Source organism: Danio aesculapii, unplaced genomic scaffold (assembly GCF_903798145.1).
Source record: "Danio aesculapii unplaced genomic scaffold, fDanAes4.1, whole genome shotgun sequence".
Classification (NCBI taxonomy): domain Eukaryota; kingdom Metazoa; phylum Chordata; class Actinopteri; order Cypriniformes; family Danionidae; genus Danio; species Danio aesculapii.
Window position 1 is genome coordinate 7,501 of NW_026613779.1, and position 20,000 is coordinate 27,500.

Consider the following 20,000-nt stretch of genomic DNA (forward strand, 5'->3'; position numbering starts at 1 on the left):
TCCTAACACATGTGCTATAGGAGAATTGATTGTGTGTGTGTGTGTGTGAATGAGTGTGAGCCCCCGGCTCCTGGATTTTCAGAGTCAAATGTTGGCAGGTCTGACACAAACTAACCCAGCCAGGACTTAAACCAGTGACCTTCTTGCTTGACAGTTCTAACTATTGAGCCTATCGGACTCTTTATGCTGTATAATTGATCAATGAACGGCCTCGGTGAGTTATTGATTTAGATTTTGTTGCTGTTTTATGATCAGATCATTAGCTAATGCTTGTTTATCTGCACCTCCTCTCTGTGTGTGTTGTAGAGTTGTGTGTGTGTGTGTGTGAAGAGCGTCTGACTCTGCTCAACAGCTCAGTCACTGAAGGACGCTCACTCATGCATTTAATCAGTCACAGAGGAATCGTTAGTCGTCAAGATCTTTATCTGTGTAATGTCGTAGCTCTGTGCTGTTTTAATGCTTCACACACAAATACAAACACACGCACACGCACGCACGCACGCACGCACGCACACACACACACACACACACTTCAGGAGCACTTTTTCTCCCTCATGTTGCTCTGTTTTGAATTATACACACTGATTTGAGTGCATCTGTTGTGTTGTGTTGTTAAACCATTTCCTGTGTGTGTGTGTGTGTGTGTTTGGCAGATGTGGACGAGTGCCAGGCCATTCCAGGACTCTGTCAGGGGGGAAACTGTGTGAACACTGTGGGCTCATTTGAGTGCAAATGCCCCGCCGGACACAAGTTCAACGAAATCACACAGAAATGTGAAGGTGAGGACACACACACATGCACACACACACACACACATTCTCTCTCTCTCTCTCTCTCTCTCTCTCTCTCTCATACACACACCAAATGCAGATACACCACACACAAACACACACACGCACGATATGCACCACACTCGCACACACGTATACAAACCACACACACAGATGCACACGACACACAGATATACAAATACACAAGCACGTGTGTGTGTGTGTGTGTGTGTGTGTGTGCACATATGCATTTGTCTGTGCGAGTGCAAGTGTGTGCATTTTGTGCTAGAGCACTGGTTGATCGTGTGTGTGTGTGTGTGTGTGTGTGTGTGTCAGATGTGGATGAGTGTGTTCATCTCCAGGGGCTGTGCAGTGGAGGTCAGTGCTCCAACACCATCGGCAGCTACTTCTGCAGGTGTCCACCAGGATACGACACGGCGCTGGACGGCTCTCGCTGCACCGGTGAGTCTGACACACACGCACGCACACACACACACACACACACACACACACACACACACACACACACACACACACAGTGTTCTGTGAGGGTTTGGTGGAGGTTGTGAAATTGTAAAATATAGAAGTCTATGTAGTGCATTTAGATAGCTTAGTAAATGTATGTGTGTGTGTGTGTGTGTGTGTGTGTGTGTGTGTGTGCTTCAGATGCCCGTACGGGGTCCTGCTATGCTAACATCGTGAGTGGGCGCTGTGCTAATCCGCTGCAGCAGCTGATGTCGAAGAGCCGCTGCTGCTGTGAGAACAGAGGATGCTGGAGCGCTTCAGCCAGCAGTGTTCCAGAGATGTGTCCCATACGCGGAACAGGTGATCTCTCTCTCTCTCTCTCTCTCACACACACACACACACACACACAAACACAGAGATGTGTCCCATACCTGGAACAGGTGTTGCTGAACACACACACCTTGACACACATACACACATACACACCTCAATACTTCACAGAATATGTTTGCTTTATTTATAGAGCGCATTTAAAACAACAGATGTTGACCAAAGTCCTTTACAAAAAGACCAGCATACAAAATCTATACTTATATATGTGTATAAATGAGCAAAATATATAAACAGATTAAAATTAATTATTTGCAATCAAAAAGCAAGAGACAGAAGGTGATTTCTTTTAAATGAGACTTAAAAGCACCAGGGTAAGAGCATGACCTAATATGTAAAGGCAGATCATTCCACAGACGAGGGGCTCTGACAGAAAAAGCCCCGTCACCTCTTGATTTTAACCGTGATTTGGGAACAACTAGCTGAAACTTGTTTTCCGACCAGATTGACCTCAATGAAGTATGCAGTGAAGAAGCTCACAGATGTAAATAGGTGCCAGACCATTCAAACTTTTAAAAAACAAGTAGCAATAACTTATATTGGATCCTAAATTGGAGCCAGTAAAGAGATGATAAAACTGGTGAGATACTAGAACATTTTTTGTCCCAGTTAAAAGCCGAGCAGCTGCATTATGAACCAGCTGCAGACGTGCAATTGAAGCCTGCGAAACTCCTGAATACAAAGAGTTGCAGTAGTCCAATCTGGACATGATAAAAGCATTGTTGATGGTTTCCAAATCTTTAAAAGACAGAAAAGGTTTCAATTTGGCAATGTTCCTTAATTGATAGAAACCACTTTTGATGACTGAATTTATTTGCTTGTCAAATTTTAACTCGGTGTCAAAGATAACTCTAAGACTTTTTGCGTGGCTGTGGACCTTAGGCTTGAATGAACCTAATTGATTAATTATAGATTCACAGACACTCGGAGGGCCAAACACTAGTACTTCAGTTTTTGATTCTTTCAAGTGTAAAAAATTACCAGCCAATTCCTTAATCTCGTTAAAACAGGTAAAAAAGGACTGTAAAACACAGTTTTCTCCCATTTTCAGAATATTTCATGAATAGAGAATTAAGTCTGTATTGCAGACGCTTTTCAACCAGAGGAAATATAATAAATGGGATAAAGTCCATCCAGCCGGTTGTTTTGTCACAATACAGCCATACAGATTATTTTGAACATTTGTACTTTTTATTGGCTACAGAACAAATCAGTTTTGTCCAATGACCTGCCTAATTACCCTAACGCCCCATTCACACGGGGCTTCAGCGTCAATGCTTGACAGAGGGCGTGTCTGAAGTTGGGGCTGAGGCTATCGTCATAGCAGCGTCAGCCAATGAAATAAGTCAGCAATAGGCCGCTGTCTGAGCTGGTGTATTTGCATACAGCGATCTGATTGGCTGACGTTTCCGTCAGCGCTTAAAAAGTTGAGCAAGTCCCAACTTCTGCAGTGAGTAACGCCACTAAAGCAGCGCCGATGGATCCACAATGCAGTTCGGCACCACCTGATGTCACATATTCAAAGTGAATGGGAAGCGTGGAAGCTGACGCCTCGTGTGAATGGGGCATCATTAACCTAGTTGCACCTTTAAATGTCACTTTACATTTACATTTACATTTAGTCATTTAGCAGACGCTTTTATCCAAAGCGCCTTACAAATGAGGACAAGGAAGCAATTTACACAACTACAAGAGCAGCAGTGAACAAGTGCTATAGACAAGTTTCAGGCGTGTAAAAGTCTAAGAAGCAAAACATTAGTAGAAATTTTTTTTTTTTTTTTTTTTTTTTTTTTTTTAAGAGAGAGAGAGAAAGAGAGAGAGTACAGTTAGTGGTATAGCCAGAGAGGCAATTGCAGATTAGGAGGAAAAGTGGAGACTAAACAGTTGCGTTTTTAGTCGTTTCTTGAAGACAGCAAGTGACTCTGCTGTTCTGATGTAGTTAGGGAGTTCATTCCACCAACTGGGCAGATTGAATGTGAGAGTTCGGGAAAGTGATTTCTTCCCTCTTTGGGATGGAACAACGAGGCGACGTTCATTCACAGAATGCAAGTTTCTGGAGGGCACATACATCTGCAGAAGTGAGAGCAGATACGAAGGAGCACAGCTAGAGGTCACTTTGTAAGCAAACATCAGAGCTTTGAATTTGATGCGGGCAGCAACTGGAAGCCAGTGCATACGGGTGAGTAGCGGAGTGACATGTGCTCTTTTGGGTTCATCAAAGACCACTCGTGCAGCTGCGTTTAAGCTTTAAGCTGAATACCAGTGTCTTGAAGAATATCTAGTCTAATATTATTTACTGTCATCATGACAAAGAGAATTAGAAATGAGTTATTAAAACTATTATGATTAAAAATGAAATGACAATGAAAAAAATCTCAAAGATTTGAAAAGATGTGTTGGATATTTCTTATATTTTCGAAAATCAAATACGTTCAAGTGCTTTTTAGCAGAGAATATTTTTTCAACACTTTTTTAAAAGAGAATAGTTTTAATAACTCATTTTGATCTCTAATATCTTTTGTCTATATAAATATATATATATATTGACTAATGGTCAGGATGATTGGCCAGACCCAGATGAGCCTGTCTTCTTATTTTTTAATCAGTTACTATTACCTAATGCGGTGGCACAGTGGGTCGTGCTGTCGCCTCACAAAAACAAGGCCACTGGTTCGAGCCTCAGCTGGGTCAGTTAGCTTTTCTGTGTGGAGTTTGCATGTTCTCCCCGTGTTGGCTTGGGTTTCCTCTGGGTGCTGTATAACCTACACCTACATTTAGCTTTAAAAAACACATCAAAAAATATATTTTAGGATAATGTTACCTGAGAACTTCCTGACCCCAGAGCTCTACATGCCATATATGCAGATTATTGATTGTTTGTCTCAAGTAAAATCACTGATCCATTGAGTCTGTAATCCCCTCATCCTTTTCTTCGATGCGTTTACAATAATAAACACGTTCTCTCATTCATTGTGATCACCTTGATTTTAATTCACTATTTACTTTTTAAAAGCTGATTAATGATGACGCAGTGGCGCAGTAGGTAATGCCTCACAGCAAGAAGGTCACTGGTTCGAGCCTCGGCTGGGTCAGTTGGCGTTTCTGTGTGGAGTTTTCATGTTCTCCGTAGGTGCTCCGGTTTCCCCCACAAGTCCAAAGACATGCGGTACAGGAGAATTGGTTCGGCTAAATTGTCCATAGTGTATGTGTGTGAATGAGTGTGTATGGGTGTTTCCCAGAGATGGGTTGCAGCTGGAAGGGCATCCGCTGTGTAAAACATGTGCTGGATAAGTTGGCGGTTCATTCCGCTGTGGAGACCCTGATTAATAAAGGGACTAAGCCGAAAAGAAAATGAATGAATGAAAGCTGATTAATTAAACTAAAAAGTAACTGGCGTGACATTTTCAAAAAAGGTAACTCAAATATTATTATTTATTTTTTAAAAGTGATGCGACACTTTACTCGTTATGTAGAAAAGTCATATTATTACGCAATTTGCGTTACTTGTGATGCGTTACTCTCAACACTGAACATAACATTGGAACGTTGTGTTTGTCCAATCAGAATTAAGTATCCCAGAGTGCCGTGTAATAATTATAAACAATTAATGATACAGAAGGGCAAAGCAGTGGCGCAGTAGGTAGTGCTGTCGCCTCACAGCAAGAAGGTCACTGGTTTGAGCCTCGGCTGGGTCAGTTGGCGTTTCTGTGTGGAGTTTGCATGTTCTCCTTGCGTTCGTCTGGGTTTGCTCCGGGTGCTCTGGTTTCCCCCACAGACATCCAAAGACATGCGGTACAGGTGAATTGGGTATAGGCTAAACTGTCCATAGTGTATGTATGTGTGCGAATGAGTGTGTATGGTGTTTCCCAGAGATGGGTCGATGCTGGAAGTGCATCCGCTGTGTAAAACATGTGCTGGATAAGTTGGTGGTTCATTCCGTTGTGGCGACCCCAGATTAATAAAGGGACTAAGCTGAAAAGAAAATGAATGAATGAATGATACAGAAAGCGCTATATGAATATGAAAGTGACACTAATACTGCTGTTTGTCTGTTCTCAGAGGAGTATCAGCGTCTCTGTCTGATTGGTCCCTACATTCCTGATCCAGATCGGCCGCTTGTGGGTCCGTTTCCACTTCCACATCCACATCCGGGTCCAGGTCCAGGTCCTGGTCCTGGTTATCCTGATCCTTACCCACAAATCCCCATCATAGTGGAGCCCTATCCAGGACAGCCGTACCCACGCGACCCTATACCTGTGCCACCGGGCCCCGGGGACACGCCCACAATCAGGCCAGGTAATCAACACACACTGCGAAAACTCTCATCACTTCCTGTTTGTTGCACTTTGCAGATGCGTCACCCACAGATGCTACAGTTAATGTCAAGAGTCTCCCTGATCCAAACTTCAGGAACAGCTAGGTAACACGTGTAGGTTTTATGACACTGGACAATTCTGTGTGGGTAGGAAAACACACACACACACACACACACACACATGCACGCACACACGCACGCACGCACACACACACACACACACACACACACACACACACACACACACACACACACACACACACACACACACACACACAGGCACTCATGCACACACACACAGACACTCATGCGCATGCACACACGTAGACACACACAAACAGCTTTTTAGGGCATAGCTATCAGTCCTTTAGGGTGGGGATGTCAGCCTTTTAGGGAGGAGCTGTCAGCCTTTTAGGGAGGAGCTATCAGCCCTTTAGGACGGAGCTATCAGTCTTCTAGGGTGGGGATATCAGTCCTTTAGAGCGGAGCAATCAGTCCTTTAGAGCGGGGATATCAGCCTTTTCTGAATACGCTATCAGTCCTTTAGGGCGGGGGTATCAGTCCTTTAGGGTGGAGCTATCAGACCTTTAGAGCGGGGCTATTAGTCTTTTAGGGCGGAGCAATCAGTCATTTAGGGAGGAGATTTCAGTCCTTTCAGGCAAAGCTATCAGTTTTTAGGGCGGGGCTATCATTCTTTTAGGGTGGAACTATCAGTCCTTTAGGGCGGAGCTATCAGTCTTTTAGGGTGGGAATATCGGTCCTTTGAGGCGGGGATATCAGTCATTAAGGGTGGAGCAATCAGTCATTTAGGGTGGGGCTATCATTCTTTTAGGCAAGAGATATCAGTCCTTTAGGGCGGAGCTATCAGTTTTTAGGGGGGTGGGGCTATCAGTTAAGGGTGGAGCTATCAGTCATTTAAGGTGGGGCTATCAGTCCTTTAGGGAGGAGATATGAGTCCTTTAGGGCGGAGCTATCAGTCCTTTATCAGTCCATTTTGACAGATGACTGTATTCTCTTGCTTACATCTCAGTCACTTGAGTGCCTAAATTTAATCCACAAGCAGCAAAATGAGTAAGAAACAGAAGTCTTTGGAAAGTTTCTTTGCTAAGGGTAAAAGGCTCAGTGAAGAACCAAGGAACTGCCAAGGAATGGATCAACAACCCTTTTGTCAACAAATCAGGTGGATCCACCATGTCTGTGCAAGAAGAAGATCAACTCTTGAAGATCGCAAATGATGGCGGCCTTTTAGGGGCCCTTCGCATATCACGTCTTTTTTTAGAGTTCGTGCAAGTTTATAATTTCCACTGGAGGTGCGTGTTGTGCGCAAGTGGCGTGACACGCTCGCGCATTTCAGGCGCAATCAGTTGAATTAAAGCCACTAGTGCACCGCGAGTCACGTGACAAGAACTGACCGATCAGCACTTTGTATGGAATATACACATTTCAGTAAGACTAATGGTCTCAGACAAACTCAGAACACCCAAACACAGCAGTGCTTTGTCATTGTCCTCCATAAATATAACTTGTATAAGAGTGACAGCAATGTTTTGTCAGCTTGTTCCACCAAGAAAACGGTTGATGGTTGCCTAGAAACCTTCCAACCACCGCCCAATCATCTTGTCTAGGAAAACTTCTTAATTTAACAAAGTTTAGATATTTGGACTTGAAACAAGACATTTTTTTCAGTGTAGAACGTGTGTGTGTGTGTGTGTGCGTGTGTGTGCGTGTGTGCGTGTGTGCGTGTGTGTGTGTGTGTGTGTGTGTGTGTGTGTGTGTGTGTGTGTGTGTTGATGACTTGTGGTCTCTTTCTCTCTCGCAGTGGTTGTGCCACAGAATGTCAGCATCAGGAACATGTGTGAGGTTTTCCGTAACCTGTGCATCAACGGGCGCTGCGTGCCGACGCCGGGCAGTTACCGCTGCGAGTGTAACAGGGGCTTCAGGCTGGACGGCCGCGGGGAGTGCATCGGTCAGTAAGCCACTCATCCATCCTCACTCTGGCAGAGAATCTCACGTGTGTGTGTGTGTGTTTGATCATGTGTGTGTGTGTGTTTAGATGAGAACGAGTGTGAGCGAAACCCATGTGTCAACGGAGAGTGTGTGAACACACAGGGGTCCTACTATTGCCAGTGTCCTGCAGGATTCCAGACCACCGCCACCAGAACTGAGTGTCGAGGTGACAATACACACACACACACACACACAGACATACACACACACACACACACACACACACACACACACACACACACACACACATACACTCTCACACAGACAATATTTGATATTAATAAATAAATAAAAAGCAATATTTGTTACACACACACACACACACACACACACACACATATAAACACACAACATAGACACATGCACACACACTCTCTCATATGCGCGTGTGTGTGCTCTCTCAGATCTGGATGAGTGTGTAGCCAACGGTCGCATCTGTAACAACGGCCGCTGTGTGAACACCGAGGGAAGTTTCCACTGCGTCTGTAACGCCGGCTTCGAGATCTCCACCGACGGCAAGAACTGCCAAGGTAAGCCTTCTGTCCCACAATGCACTGCAGTTTACAGCACACACAACCAATCAAAGCACTGCATGGAAACTGACCATTCACAGAGCTCTAAACTGATCAGTGTGGACCACTTAAAGTGGGGGAGGCATATAGTGAGGGGTGGAGTTTAAGTGTAAAGTGGGAGTGGTCTATATTTATGGGAGGAGTTTGTGTGAAGTTTAGCTTTCAGAAATTGAATACCAAGACAGTCGCTTTGAATAAGGTGGCACAATGGCACAGTGGTTTCACAGCAAGAAGGTCACTGTTTCGAGTCCTGGCTGGGTCAGTTGGTGTTTCTGTGTTGAGTTTGCATATTCTCCCCGTGTTGGCATGGGTTTCCTCCGGATGCTCTGGTTTCCCCCACAAGTCCAAAGACATGCGCTATAGGGGAATTGGGTAAGCTAAATTAGCCGTAGTGTATGTGAATGAATGAGTGTGTGTGGATGTTTCCCACTACTGGGTTGCAGCTGGAAGGGCATCCGCTGTGTAAAGCATATGCTGGATAAGTTGGCGGTTCATTCCGCTGTGGCGACCCCTGATTCGCGATACGGAGTCAACGGGCAAAACGCGCGGTGGTGGGACATGCTTTTACATCAACAGAAGGTGGTGTACGGATGTAACTGTGTTAAAGAAGATGTGCTGTCCTGATGTGGAAGTGCTTTTCATTAACTGTAAGCCTTTTTATTCACCAAGAGAGTTTTCCTCGATCATTCTCGTCTGTGTTTACATTCCACCGCAAGCACACGTGAGTACTGCGCTGCAACAGCTGGCTGATCTGATCACAGAGACAGAACAACAACACCCGGACTCTGTTTTTATCATACTTGGGGACTTTAATCAGGCAAAACTCACACATGAGCTGCCTAAATTCAAACAGCACATTACATGCCCCACCAGAGACAATAAAATTTTGGACCATTGCTACACCACAATAAAGGATGCATATCGCTCCGTCGCCAGAGCAGCTCTAGGACTCTCCGATCACTGCCTGGTTCATCTTATACCAACTTACAGGCAAAAACTTAAAACTACTAAGCCAGTATTAAGGACTGTCAAGAGATGGACCAACGACACAGAGCAGGTCTTACAAGCCTGTTTTGAATGCACTGACTGGAATGTTTTTGAAGCTGCAGCCACAGATCTGGACGAGCTCACAGAGACTGTAACATCATACATCAGTTTCTGTGAGGAGTTATGCATCCCTACCAGGACCTACTTGTCATTTAACAATGATAAACCATGGTTCACACCAAAACTCAGACAGCTTCGTCAGGCCAAAGAGGATGCTTACAGGAGTGGTGACAGGATCCTGTACAATCAGGCCAGGAACACATTGACAAAGGAGATTGGTGTGGCTAAGAAAAGCCATGCCAAAAAGCTGCAAAACCAGTTTTCAGCTAACGACCCTGCATCAGTGTGGAGAGGCTTAAAAGATTTCACTAATTACAAGACACCGTCCCAAAGTATCGACAGCAATAAACATATTGCAAACGAGCTGAATATGTTCTACTGTAGGTTTGACACCTATGACCAGACACCTCACACCCGCCCGGACCATCTCCCTACACAGCCATCAACACCACATCAACACAGCCCGGACCATCTCCCTACACAGCCATCAACACCACATCAACACAGCCCGGACCATCTCCCTACACAGCCATCAACACCACATCAACACAGCCCGGACCATCGCCCTACACAGCCATCAACACCTCCAGAAAACTTCCTCTCCCCCCCTGCTCTTCAGATCAGTGAGGAAAATGTGCGTCAGATCTTCAGTAAACAGAAGAGAAGGAAAGCACCAGGGCCAGATGGTGTCTCACCAGCCTGTCTGAGAACCTGCGCTGACCAGCTGGCCCCCATTTTCTCACATATCTACAATAGATCACTGGAACAGCGCAAAGTTCCATCCTGCTTTAAGCGCTCCACCATCATCCCAATCCCGAAGAAGCCAAAGATCACAGGACTCAATGACTACAGACCTGTGGCCTTAACATCTGTGGCCATGAAGTCATTCGAAAGACTGGTGCTAGCATATCTGAAGGACATCACTGGACCCCTGCTGGACCCCCTGCAGTTTGCCTATAGAGCAAACCGGTCTGTGGATGATGCAGCCAACATGGGACTGCACTATACCCTACAACATCTGGACAAACCAGGGAACTACGCAAGGATTCTGTTTGTGGACTTCAGTTCTGCCTTTAACACCATCGTCCCATCACTGCTTGAGTACAAACTGACCCAGCTGTCTGTTCCTAGCTCTGTCTGTCAATGGATCACCAGCTTTCTGACAGATAGACAGCAGCTAGTCAGAATGGGCAAAATCACATCCGACAGCCGCACCATCAGCACTGGTGCCCCCCAGGGATGTGTTCTTTCTCCACTGCTCTTCTCCCTGTACACCAACGACTGCACTGCAAAAGACCCCTCCATCAAACTCATTAAGTTTGCAGACGACACTACTGTTATCGGCCTCATCCAGAACGGTGACGAGTCTGCATACAGACAGGAGGTGGAGCGGCTGGCGTTATGGTGCAGATACAACAACCTGGAGCTGAACACGCTCAAAACAGTGGAGATGATAGTGGACTTCAGGAGAAACCCCCCTGCACTCCCCCCACTCACCATCATGAACAGCACTGTGGCTGCAGTAGAGTCATTCAGGTTCCTGGGCACCACCATCTCTCAGGATCTGAAGTGGGACACTCATATAGACTCTATTGTGAAGAAAGCCCAGCAGAGACTGTACTTCCTTCGTCAGCTGAGGAAGTTCAACCTGCCACAGGAGCTGCTCGTACAGTTCTACTCAGCTGTCATCCAATCCATCCTCTGCACTTCAATCACCGTCTGGTTCGGCTCAGCTGCCAAAACCGACCTCCGTAGACTACAGCGAATAGTCCGGACTGCTGAACGAATCACTGGCACAACCCTTCCTACACTTCAAGAACTGTACTCTTCCAGAGTGAGTAAAAGGGCTCGCAAAATCACTCTGGACGCCTCACACCCAGCACACTACCTGTTCGAACTGTTACCGTCTGGTCGGCGCTTCAGAGCACCGAGCACAAAAACAGCCAGACACAGGAAAAGTTTCTTTCCTCAGGCTGTCTACCTTATGAACAGTTAAATATTCCCCTACTGTACAATAAATATGTGCAATACTTTCTCATTCGCACTTGTACACAGCACCTTATATCAATATACAATGCAATACCTTCTACATTCGCACTTGTACACAGCACCTTATAACCTGTATATTTATAACAATCTGTACATACAACTCAACATCCAGGTTTCTTCACTAACCGCATCTGTTTAATGTTCATCATTTTTTATTATTATTATTTCATTTTTTCAGATTATTTTGTGTTGTCACTTGTCACGTTATGTACACTGGAAGCTTCTGTAGCCAAAACAAATTCCTTGTGTGTGTGAAGCACACTTGGCAATAAAACTGATTCTGATTCTGATTCTGATTAATAAAGGGACTAAGCTGAAAAGAAATTGAATGAATGAATGAATATCAATTTACACTGACCCTAACCTCAACCCCAACCTAACAGTCTACTTCCAATCTAATGAGAATTAGCTGGCATGTAGATGCAATGTAACTTCATTCAACAAACGGACCATCAAAATAAAGTGTGACCTTGAGTCCTAATCGGGAGGTAATGTCTGATTTCGATCGAGTCTGAAACCGCATGATCAGGCCCGATTTCTGACCTGTATTCTTATGGGAAATCTCTTGGGTCGCATTTTTCTTTTATGTTATACATGTCAGTTAGCATGCTAGATTTGCTCATGGAATGTTAGTGGGATACACACACCTGTGAAGAGGAAGTCAGAAGGAGAATGTTGATGTATATTGATATATATGATTATATGATAAAGAACAGTTCAGTTGCAACACAAGTTATGTTTTCCTCATTTACATCAAGGAGCCGAGGAGTGGCCTCATCCTATTCACAGAGTCTTTACCATTTCGATTGGTAAACTGTATTATAGATAAAAATGCAGTTATTTGATTGTGCAGGGTATGTTTCAAGGGGAAGAAATTGCTGTTATGAATGTCTATTATCCTCCTGGTCATCAATGTGATTCTCTAACTAGTGCATTTGGTAAACTACTGGAATGCAGCAACACTCATTCTGTTGTGGGAGGAGATCTAATTGTCACTTGAACCCACTTATGGAGAGATTTCCTGGACTTTTCCTGCTATTTAAGCGCGATACAAATAATGAATTGAATTATTCATTAAGGATGAATAATTATTAGTAATGCAAGTTCTTCAGAGATTGAAAAACAGCTATTTCAGTATGCACTCGATTAAATCTGGAAGTTCATTTTATAGTCTGTTATCGGAGTATGCTAATACATCTACTCAATTTCTTAAAATAATCTGGGAAAGGGAACTTAATATTCAAGTAGCAGATGAAGATTGTAATATCATTCATTTTCTTTTCGGCTAAGTCCCTTTATTAATCAGGGGTCGCCACAGCGGAATGAACCGCCAACTATTCCAGCATATGTTTTACGCAGCGGATGCCCTTTCAGCCACAACCCAACACTGGGAAACACCCATACACTCTTGCATTCACACTCATACACTACGGCCAATTTAGCTTATTCAATTCCCCTATAGTGCATGTGTTTGGACTGTGGGGGAAACCGGAGCACCCGGAGGAAACCCACGCCAACACGGGGAGAACATGCAAACTCCACACAGAAACACCAACTGACCCAGCTGGGGCTCGCATTAGCAACCTTCTTGCTGTGAGGCGATCGTGCTTCCCACTGCACCACCGTGACACTTCAGATTGGAATATGGTTTGGAAAAAAGCACAGAATTTGAGCAGATGTAATAAAGTAAGAGCTATCCAACCTAAGATTCATCATAGAGCTCATATTTCTCCTGTCCAACACAGTCAATTTAGAGCTGATTTCTCTCCACACTGTCCCAAATGCATGACAGAAATATGTTCAATTCATTTCACCTCTATTTCTCTAACACTTTTACAATGGAGATTGCATCAAAGCAGCTTCACATAGAAGATTATCGTAGACTGAAACAGTGTCAGTTCAGTTTTTTAGAGTTGAATTTCAGGCCCCGTTTACACGTGACGTTTAACGTTTACGCGTTTTAGAATGAAAACAATCCATGTCCACACTAGCGTTTCATCCAGCGTTTCTGAACAACTCTCCATCCACATTACACTGCTGGAAACGCTCATCATATGACCACACACACACTCTCTGCCATGCACTGCAGCGTGCTTTAAGCACACACCCATATGAGAGCTGTGCACGTCGGACTGTTCATCAAGGATCTACTGCTGGATCTAATCTCACTATGTTTGTTAAACGTGATATTTAATTAATCTTGTTGTCTTTATCTAATGTTTATCTTTATCTATCAATTAATAGATTTAAATGGAGTGTTATCAGATTATTCGCCCGTCGCTTATGGGGTTCCACAAGGCAGTGTTTTAGGTCCATTGCTTTTTTTAATATACATTAATGATTTGAAAATGGCTTGTTCAAATAAGCTTTTGTTATATGCGGATGATGCAGCAATAATAGTGTCTCATGAGAGGAGGGAATTTATTGAAAATGAAATGAGTAAACAAATTGAGGAAGTCTCTGAATGGTTTTGCCTTAATAAATTGTCCTTACATTTGGGTAAAACTGAATTTATTTTATTTGTTTCAGCTGCGAAACTAAGAAAATGTGTCGGGGCAGAGATAAAAGTAGGGGGATCAAATTATTACTCCAAAACAGGAAGTGAAATATTTGGGTTGTGTTTTAGATAGTAATTTGACAGGTCAAAAGATGGCTGTTGTAGTCCATTCAAAAACTTGTTCTAGAATTAGGTTTTTAGCAAGACAGGCAGAGCTCCTAGATACACAAACTTTAAAACTTTTAGCAAGTGCATTAGTGCAGCCATACTTTGACTGTGCTGCAGCTTTTTGGTACAGCGGTAGTTCTAAAAAAATGAAAAATAAATTGCAGACGGCCCAAAATAAGTTGTGTAGAATTGTTATGAAAGTACCTCCACTGACACATTTAAATAATGAACATTATAGCCAAAGTAATATTTTAAAAGTTGAGAATAGGGTAACATTTTTAAAATTAGTGACGGTTTTTAAGATTTTAAAGAAAATGGTCCAAAAATATTTTCTTAATTATTACGTTTTGGTTAGTGAGGTACATTGTCATTCTACAAGAGCACGTAGCAGAGATATTTACCCATATAGATTTAAGAGTGAATCATGTAGAAACTCTTTTTTGTGTACTAGCTCTGCTGTTTGGAATGCTTTGCCCACGATTTTTAAAGAGATTCAAACTGAGAGTGATTTTAAAAGGGAAATTAAAAAGTGGCTGTTTTATAGTTGATGTTGAGGATTTTGTTGTGCTGAGTTGCTGAGCTGATGATGTTTGCATTCCATTTATGATTTGCTCGTTAATTTTAAAACATATCGAGGACCACAATGGAAATCAGCCTGTGGCTTTTTTGTGTACTTTATCCTTGACAGTTTTTGAAATAATGTATGAATTGGTCTAACTGGACTTGTTTGTATATTTTTGGTAGAATTGTCAAATAAAATCAATCAATCAATCAATCAATCAATAACATATTCCCCGACTTTGGTCATTTGAATCTATTACTTGTTCTCAGGTAACGTGTTCTGACTGAGCACAAAGATAAGTTAGGATAATATATTCATTAATGTAACCGTGTACACTGATCTTGCACATCTGACTGATCGCTTGCCTTTATTTTCTCTATTGTATAAACTTACTGTATGTTATACTTTAATAATGGTCATTATTGATTATTAAAACTGATATTCAATGAAAGAGAGGAAATGTTTCGCATTTTCCATGAAAGTGAAAGGAGGCAGTGATGTTATCGACTCCGTTTTGTTATAAATATGCATGAAGATGACGCTCATATTATGCAGCTACACGACGCCTCAACATTTTGATGTCTGTTAAGTTGCTAATATCAAAATGAAAATAGTCAGTTCCTCATATCATGCTTTCATTTAATTGTTAAGATAGTGAAAAAACATAGCCAGGGTGATGTGAATGACTTTATAAAGTACACACTCGGGAGTTTGTTTTCCATATCAAACGTGCGAAGTCTGAACTTAGAAGGAGAGGATGCAGGACTGAACTGTGTGTAGGCGACTTAATATTGAGGAAAAGCCCCAATCAGAGAGGAGAATGTCTGCAGCCACACCTCTGTTTTCAGATGCCTCTGTTCTCCCCCATCCACACTGACACACAGGAGCAGCGTATTAGAATGAACACGGCCTCTCCAGCGTTTTCAAAACGCTCCGATTTCAGGACTCAAAAACTCTGGCATAGTGTGGACGGATGGTGTAGCTAGAGCAAAACTTATGCTTTTTAAAACCAAAACTTGGCCTCAGTTCAGTTCTGTGTGGTTTAATTTTTTTACTGCTGAAAGTCCAAACACTGAAGAGCAAATCCATCAATGTGCAGCTCCACTAGTCCCAAACCAAGCAAGCCAGTGGCGACAGGAATAATATTCACCAACTGACGAATGTGAAGAAAATAAACCTCGAGAGAAACCCGGCTCTAAATAGGTAGCCTTACACACTGTTTGTGGTTTTGTGACAAAATGCAGAGATTCTGTTTGGGAGTTTCTGAAGAAACGAGTAAAGTTTGGTTCCAGATCCAGCATCTTATCTGTTAGGAATGTCTCCTCCTGTAAGTCTTGATAAGTACAAAATGAGGCTCTTCAATATTATTTTAAATGCAAGAAAATGTATACTATTACAATGGATCTCTAATAAGACTCCCTCTGTTAGGATGTGTGTCAGGGTTAAAGGAAGGAGGACCCAAACGCAGAATGAGTGCACGGGGTGTTTACTGACAATCTGAAGTAATTGGGGTTAAGTGGAGCACAGGTCAATGGTGAAGGATGTGGTAATGCTGGCGAGTCCTGTATGGAGCAGACAGACAGAAGGGGTTGAGCTGAAGAGTCCTGGATGGAGTAGACAGACAGAAGGGGTTGAGCTGAAGAGTCCTGGATGGAGTAGTCGGCAGTCGCAGAACGCAGGAGACTGAGCAAGGATATTCAGGCCAGGCAGGAGGTGGTGTAGGCACTGCTGACCAGAAATCCTGGAGAGAAGTCATCTCCAGAGACTCACAGTGGGCAGGGCAGGACAAAGAGACACACACACATAAAGACGAACAGGGGGAACTAAACTAAAACAAAAAGGGAAAAACTAAAACTGCAGTAAACAAAAAGCAAAGCTGGAAAAGTAACTTAACTTACTGAAATAACGGCAGTAAAAGGAAATAAAACCAATAAAGAAACTAAACACTTAGGCTACAATATTAAATAAACAAGACAAAGAATATAAAAACCGAACAGGAAAACTAGATAAGGATAAACTGAACGGGGTGGAAACTTGAGCTTACAGACAAGAAATACAAACATAAGACAGAGATAGAACAAACTCACAAACAATAACACATCAAAAAGAAGGAGCACAGTGTAGAAATGTAACCCCACCGGTCCTACGTCACCCAACCCACTCCGAGCTGGGATTGAACTGGCGACCTTCCGCATGGGAGTTGGTTGCTCTAACAAGGAGGCTAACATGGCGTCTAGCGTCGGTCGCTAGAAAACCTTTAGAGGTCAGAGGAGTGAGGTGTACCTGCACAGCACTTACTAACAGCCCTCCGTTACAGAGACAAGTAACATACAATAATGAACAGTCAAAGACATGAGGGAAAGAGAGCACAATATAAAGGGAGGAAGAACACGAGGACCGGGTGTAGACACTGAGACTAACGAGGACTAGATGAGGGCTAAACAAAGAGGTGTGACATCTGGAAACAAGGAGGGATTAACAGAGGAGCACATGGTGAACACAAACACAGGCTGATCCATGTGTTCAGACACAACATAAACATAGACACGTTAAACAAAGACAACAGAGGAATGACAGACAAGGGAGGGCTATGACAATGCAGCACCGAACTACTCTTGAATACGTGTCGTTAGGTTATCTGACCTGTTTTTCATAAAATTTGGGAACTTTTCCTGCCATGTATTGATTTTGCTATTGCTTCTATCCTGACAAGAGGATTTATTTAGTAATATCATGGTTGGTTTTATTGGTTGTTTTACACTTACTATTAGATAAATAATCCAATGTTCTTTTAATTTTCCAGACCTGCTGATCTTCCATGTCCTCTGCAAAAGTTTGTGCACCCCTCATAATGATGTGCTCTTTCTTTATGAGAAGATCAGAGTGAAATGCCATTGGTTTTCTAGAGAGAGCTAGATAATGTGATGTTTTTTAGACAGAAATCTGTAGTGTAGCAGTATTGCGAAATTAAATTGAAACTGAAAAACAGGCTGTGCAGAAGTTTGGGCACCCTCTATTGTGTGTGGATTTCAAAACCTGCAGTCACTTAATGCTGATTGATTACAGTGCAAAACTGATTTGAGTGAAGCTGCGGTCACACTGCACCCATAGACTTCTATTCATGCGCACGCGAATGCGTCAGACCGGAAACGCAAGCTTGTGCGAAAAGTTTCACAGTTCGCTGCATTGCAAAGTTTAAGCTTGGTGAACTCTGACCTGCGAAATCACATCACATGATTGTGTGAGACCGATCGAAGATCAAAACATGACCGAACTGCACAGATATTTAAAACATGGACCAATCGCTTGCTTTTTTAATGTCTAATCGTCTTGTTTAATCCCGCCCCTTTTTGCAGCACCGTACAACAGAATTTTGCACGTAAAAACTCTAGTGTGACCACAGCATGACTCAGTGAAATAACAATCCTAACACACAGGGGCGGATTGGCCATAGGGAGCAGCGGGACATTTCCTGGTGGCCTGGTGGTCAGTCTGGCCTGCCACCGTGAGTCTGGCCTGCCGCGCAGATCTCTAGATCTCTAGATCGCATCAGATGTTGCCTGACTACCTGCAACTTTGGCCTGGTGGAAAATGCTTTCCCAGTCCGCCCCTGCTAACACAGATGCAACTAAATCATGAAGAGGGATGTTTCAGATAGCTGATTGCTAGTTGTGCTTCTCCTTATTGTGAACATCAGAAGCTCAAAAGAACTTCTTAATGACCTAAAAACTAGGATGATTCACCAACATGAGTTAGGAGAAGGATGCAAAAAGCTATCACAAAGGTTTAAAGTCTCCACAGTCAGAAAATGGAAGTCCACAGGAGCAGTTCTGGTGAAGGAGAGATGTGCTGGACCAAGAAAAATATCTGAAAGGCAAAGGAGGAGAATAGTTAGAATGATCAAACCACAGTCCACCTTCAAAGGGCTCCAGGATCATCTCGCTGCTGGTAATGTCATTGTACATCGCTCCACAGTCCAGCACACTCTTCATACACAACAGCTCAATGGAGGAAGGAGATGCAGAAGAAGACATAACTGCATTCTGCCAACAAGAAGAGCCGTTTGAGGTGTGCAAAGGCTCACCTGGACAAGCCTGAATCATTCTGGAGGAATATACTGTGGACAGATGCCACAACCATAGACGTTTTGGTGGAAGAAGAGCACAGCATCAGGAGAAGAACCTGTTCCCTACTGTAAGATATGGTGGAGGCTCCATCATGCTGTGGGGATGTGTGGCCAGCACAGGTACTGGAAACCTTGTCAGAGTCAAAGGCCGCATGGATTCACCCAGTATCAGCAGATTCAGAAGAACAATGTTCAGGAATCTCTCAAGAGGCTGAAGATATGGCAGGATAAGATGTTTCAGCAGGACGATGACCCAAAGCACAGATCCAGATCTATCAAGGAATTCACGCTCAGACACGATACACTGATCTAGAATAACCAGCCCAGTCCCCAGACCTGAACATCACTAAAAATCTATGGATTGATTTGAAAGGGGCTGTTCACGCTCGGCACCCATCTAACCTGACTGAACTGGAGACATTCTGCAAGGAAGAATGATCTAAACGCCTTCAGCAAGACTTCAGGACTTATCCTTGACTATAAGAAGCGTCTACAGGCTGTTATTTCAGCAAATGAAGAGCTCTACAAAAGATTGAGCTCATTAGTCTGTTAGGGTGCCCAAATATACGCATCTGTGTGTGTGTGTTATGACTTAAATTGCTCTGCATCTGTTGATGAAATAAATGTGATGTCAGAACTGAAATGTTGCTTTTCCATTATAACATACATCCAGATGAAGCTGCTGATCTAAAAGGCCAACAGGCGATGGCTGCAATTATGAACATTATCAGGGGTGCACAAACTTTTGCATAAGACTATATATATATATATATATATATATATATATATATATATATATATATATATATATATATATATATTTATTATTTTTACTGTCGTATGCAAAAGTTTGTATATACATATATATATATATGTGTGTGTGTGTGTGTGTATTTGTGTATGAGCTGCACTATACCGTCTTGTTTGCTCATTATTTTGTGTTCTGTTTTGTTTTTGTCATTTGTTTTACTG

At 43.0% G+C, this 20,000-nt stretch overlaps 1 protein-coding gene across 1 annotated transcript in view; it reads left to right on the top strand.

The window, feature by feature from the left end:
* LOC130220324 (fibrillin-1-like) overlaps positions 1–20,000 on the top strand; it is a gene marked incomplete at both ends in the record, with an annotated part of 34,808 nt that overhangs the window by 4,351 nt on the left and 10,457 nt on the right. Inside the window, 7 exons of the mRNA XM_056452686.1 lie at positions 654–779; positions 1,107–1,232; positions 1,437–1,595; positions 5,685–5,921; positions 7,760–7,906; positions 7,994–8,113; positions 8,352–8,477. Of these exons, the coding sequence (XP_056308661.1) occupies positions 654–779; positions 1,107–1,232; positions 1,437–1,595; positions 5,685–5,921; positions 7,760–7,906; positions 7,994–8,113; positions 8,352–8,477 (1,041 nt within the window). The remainder of the gene's footprint in view (positions 1–653; positions 780–1,106; positions 1,233–1,436; positions 1,596–5,684; positions 5,922–7,759; positions 7,907–7,993; positions 8,114–8,351; positions 8,478–20,000) is intronic.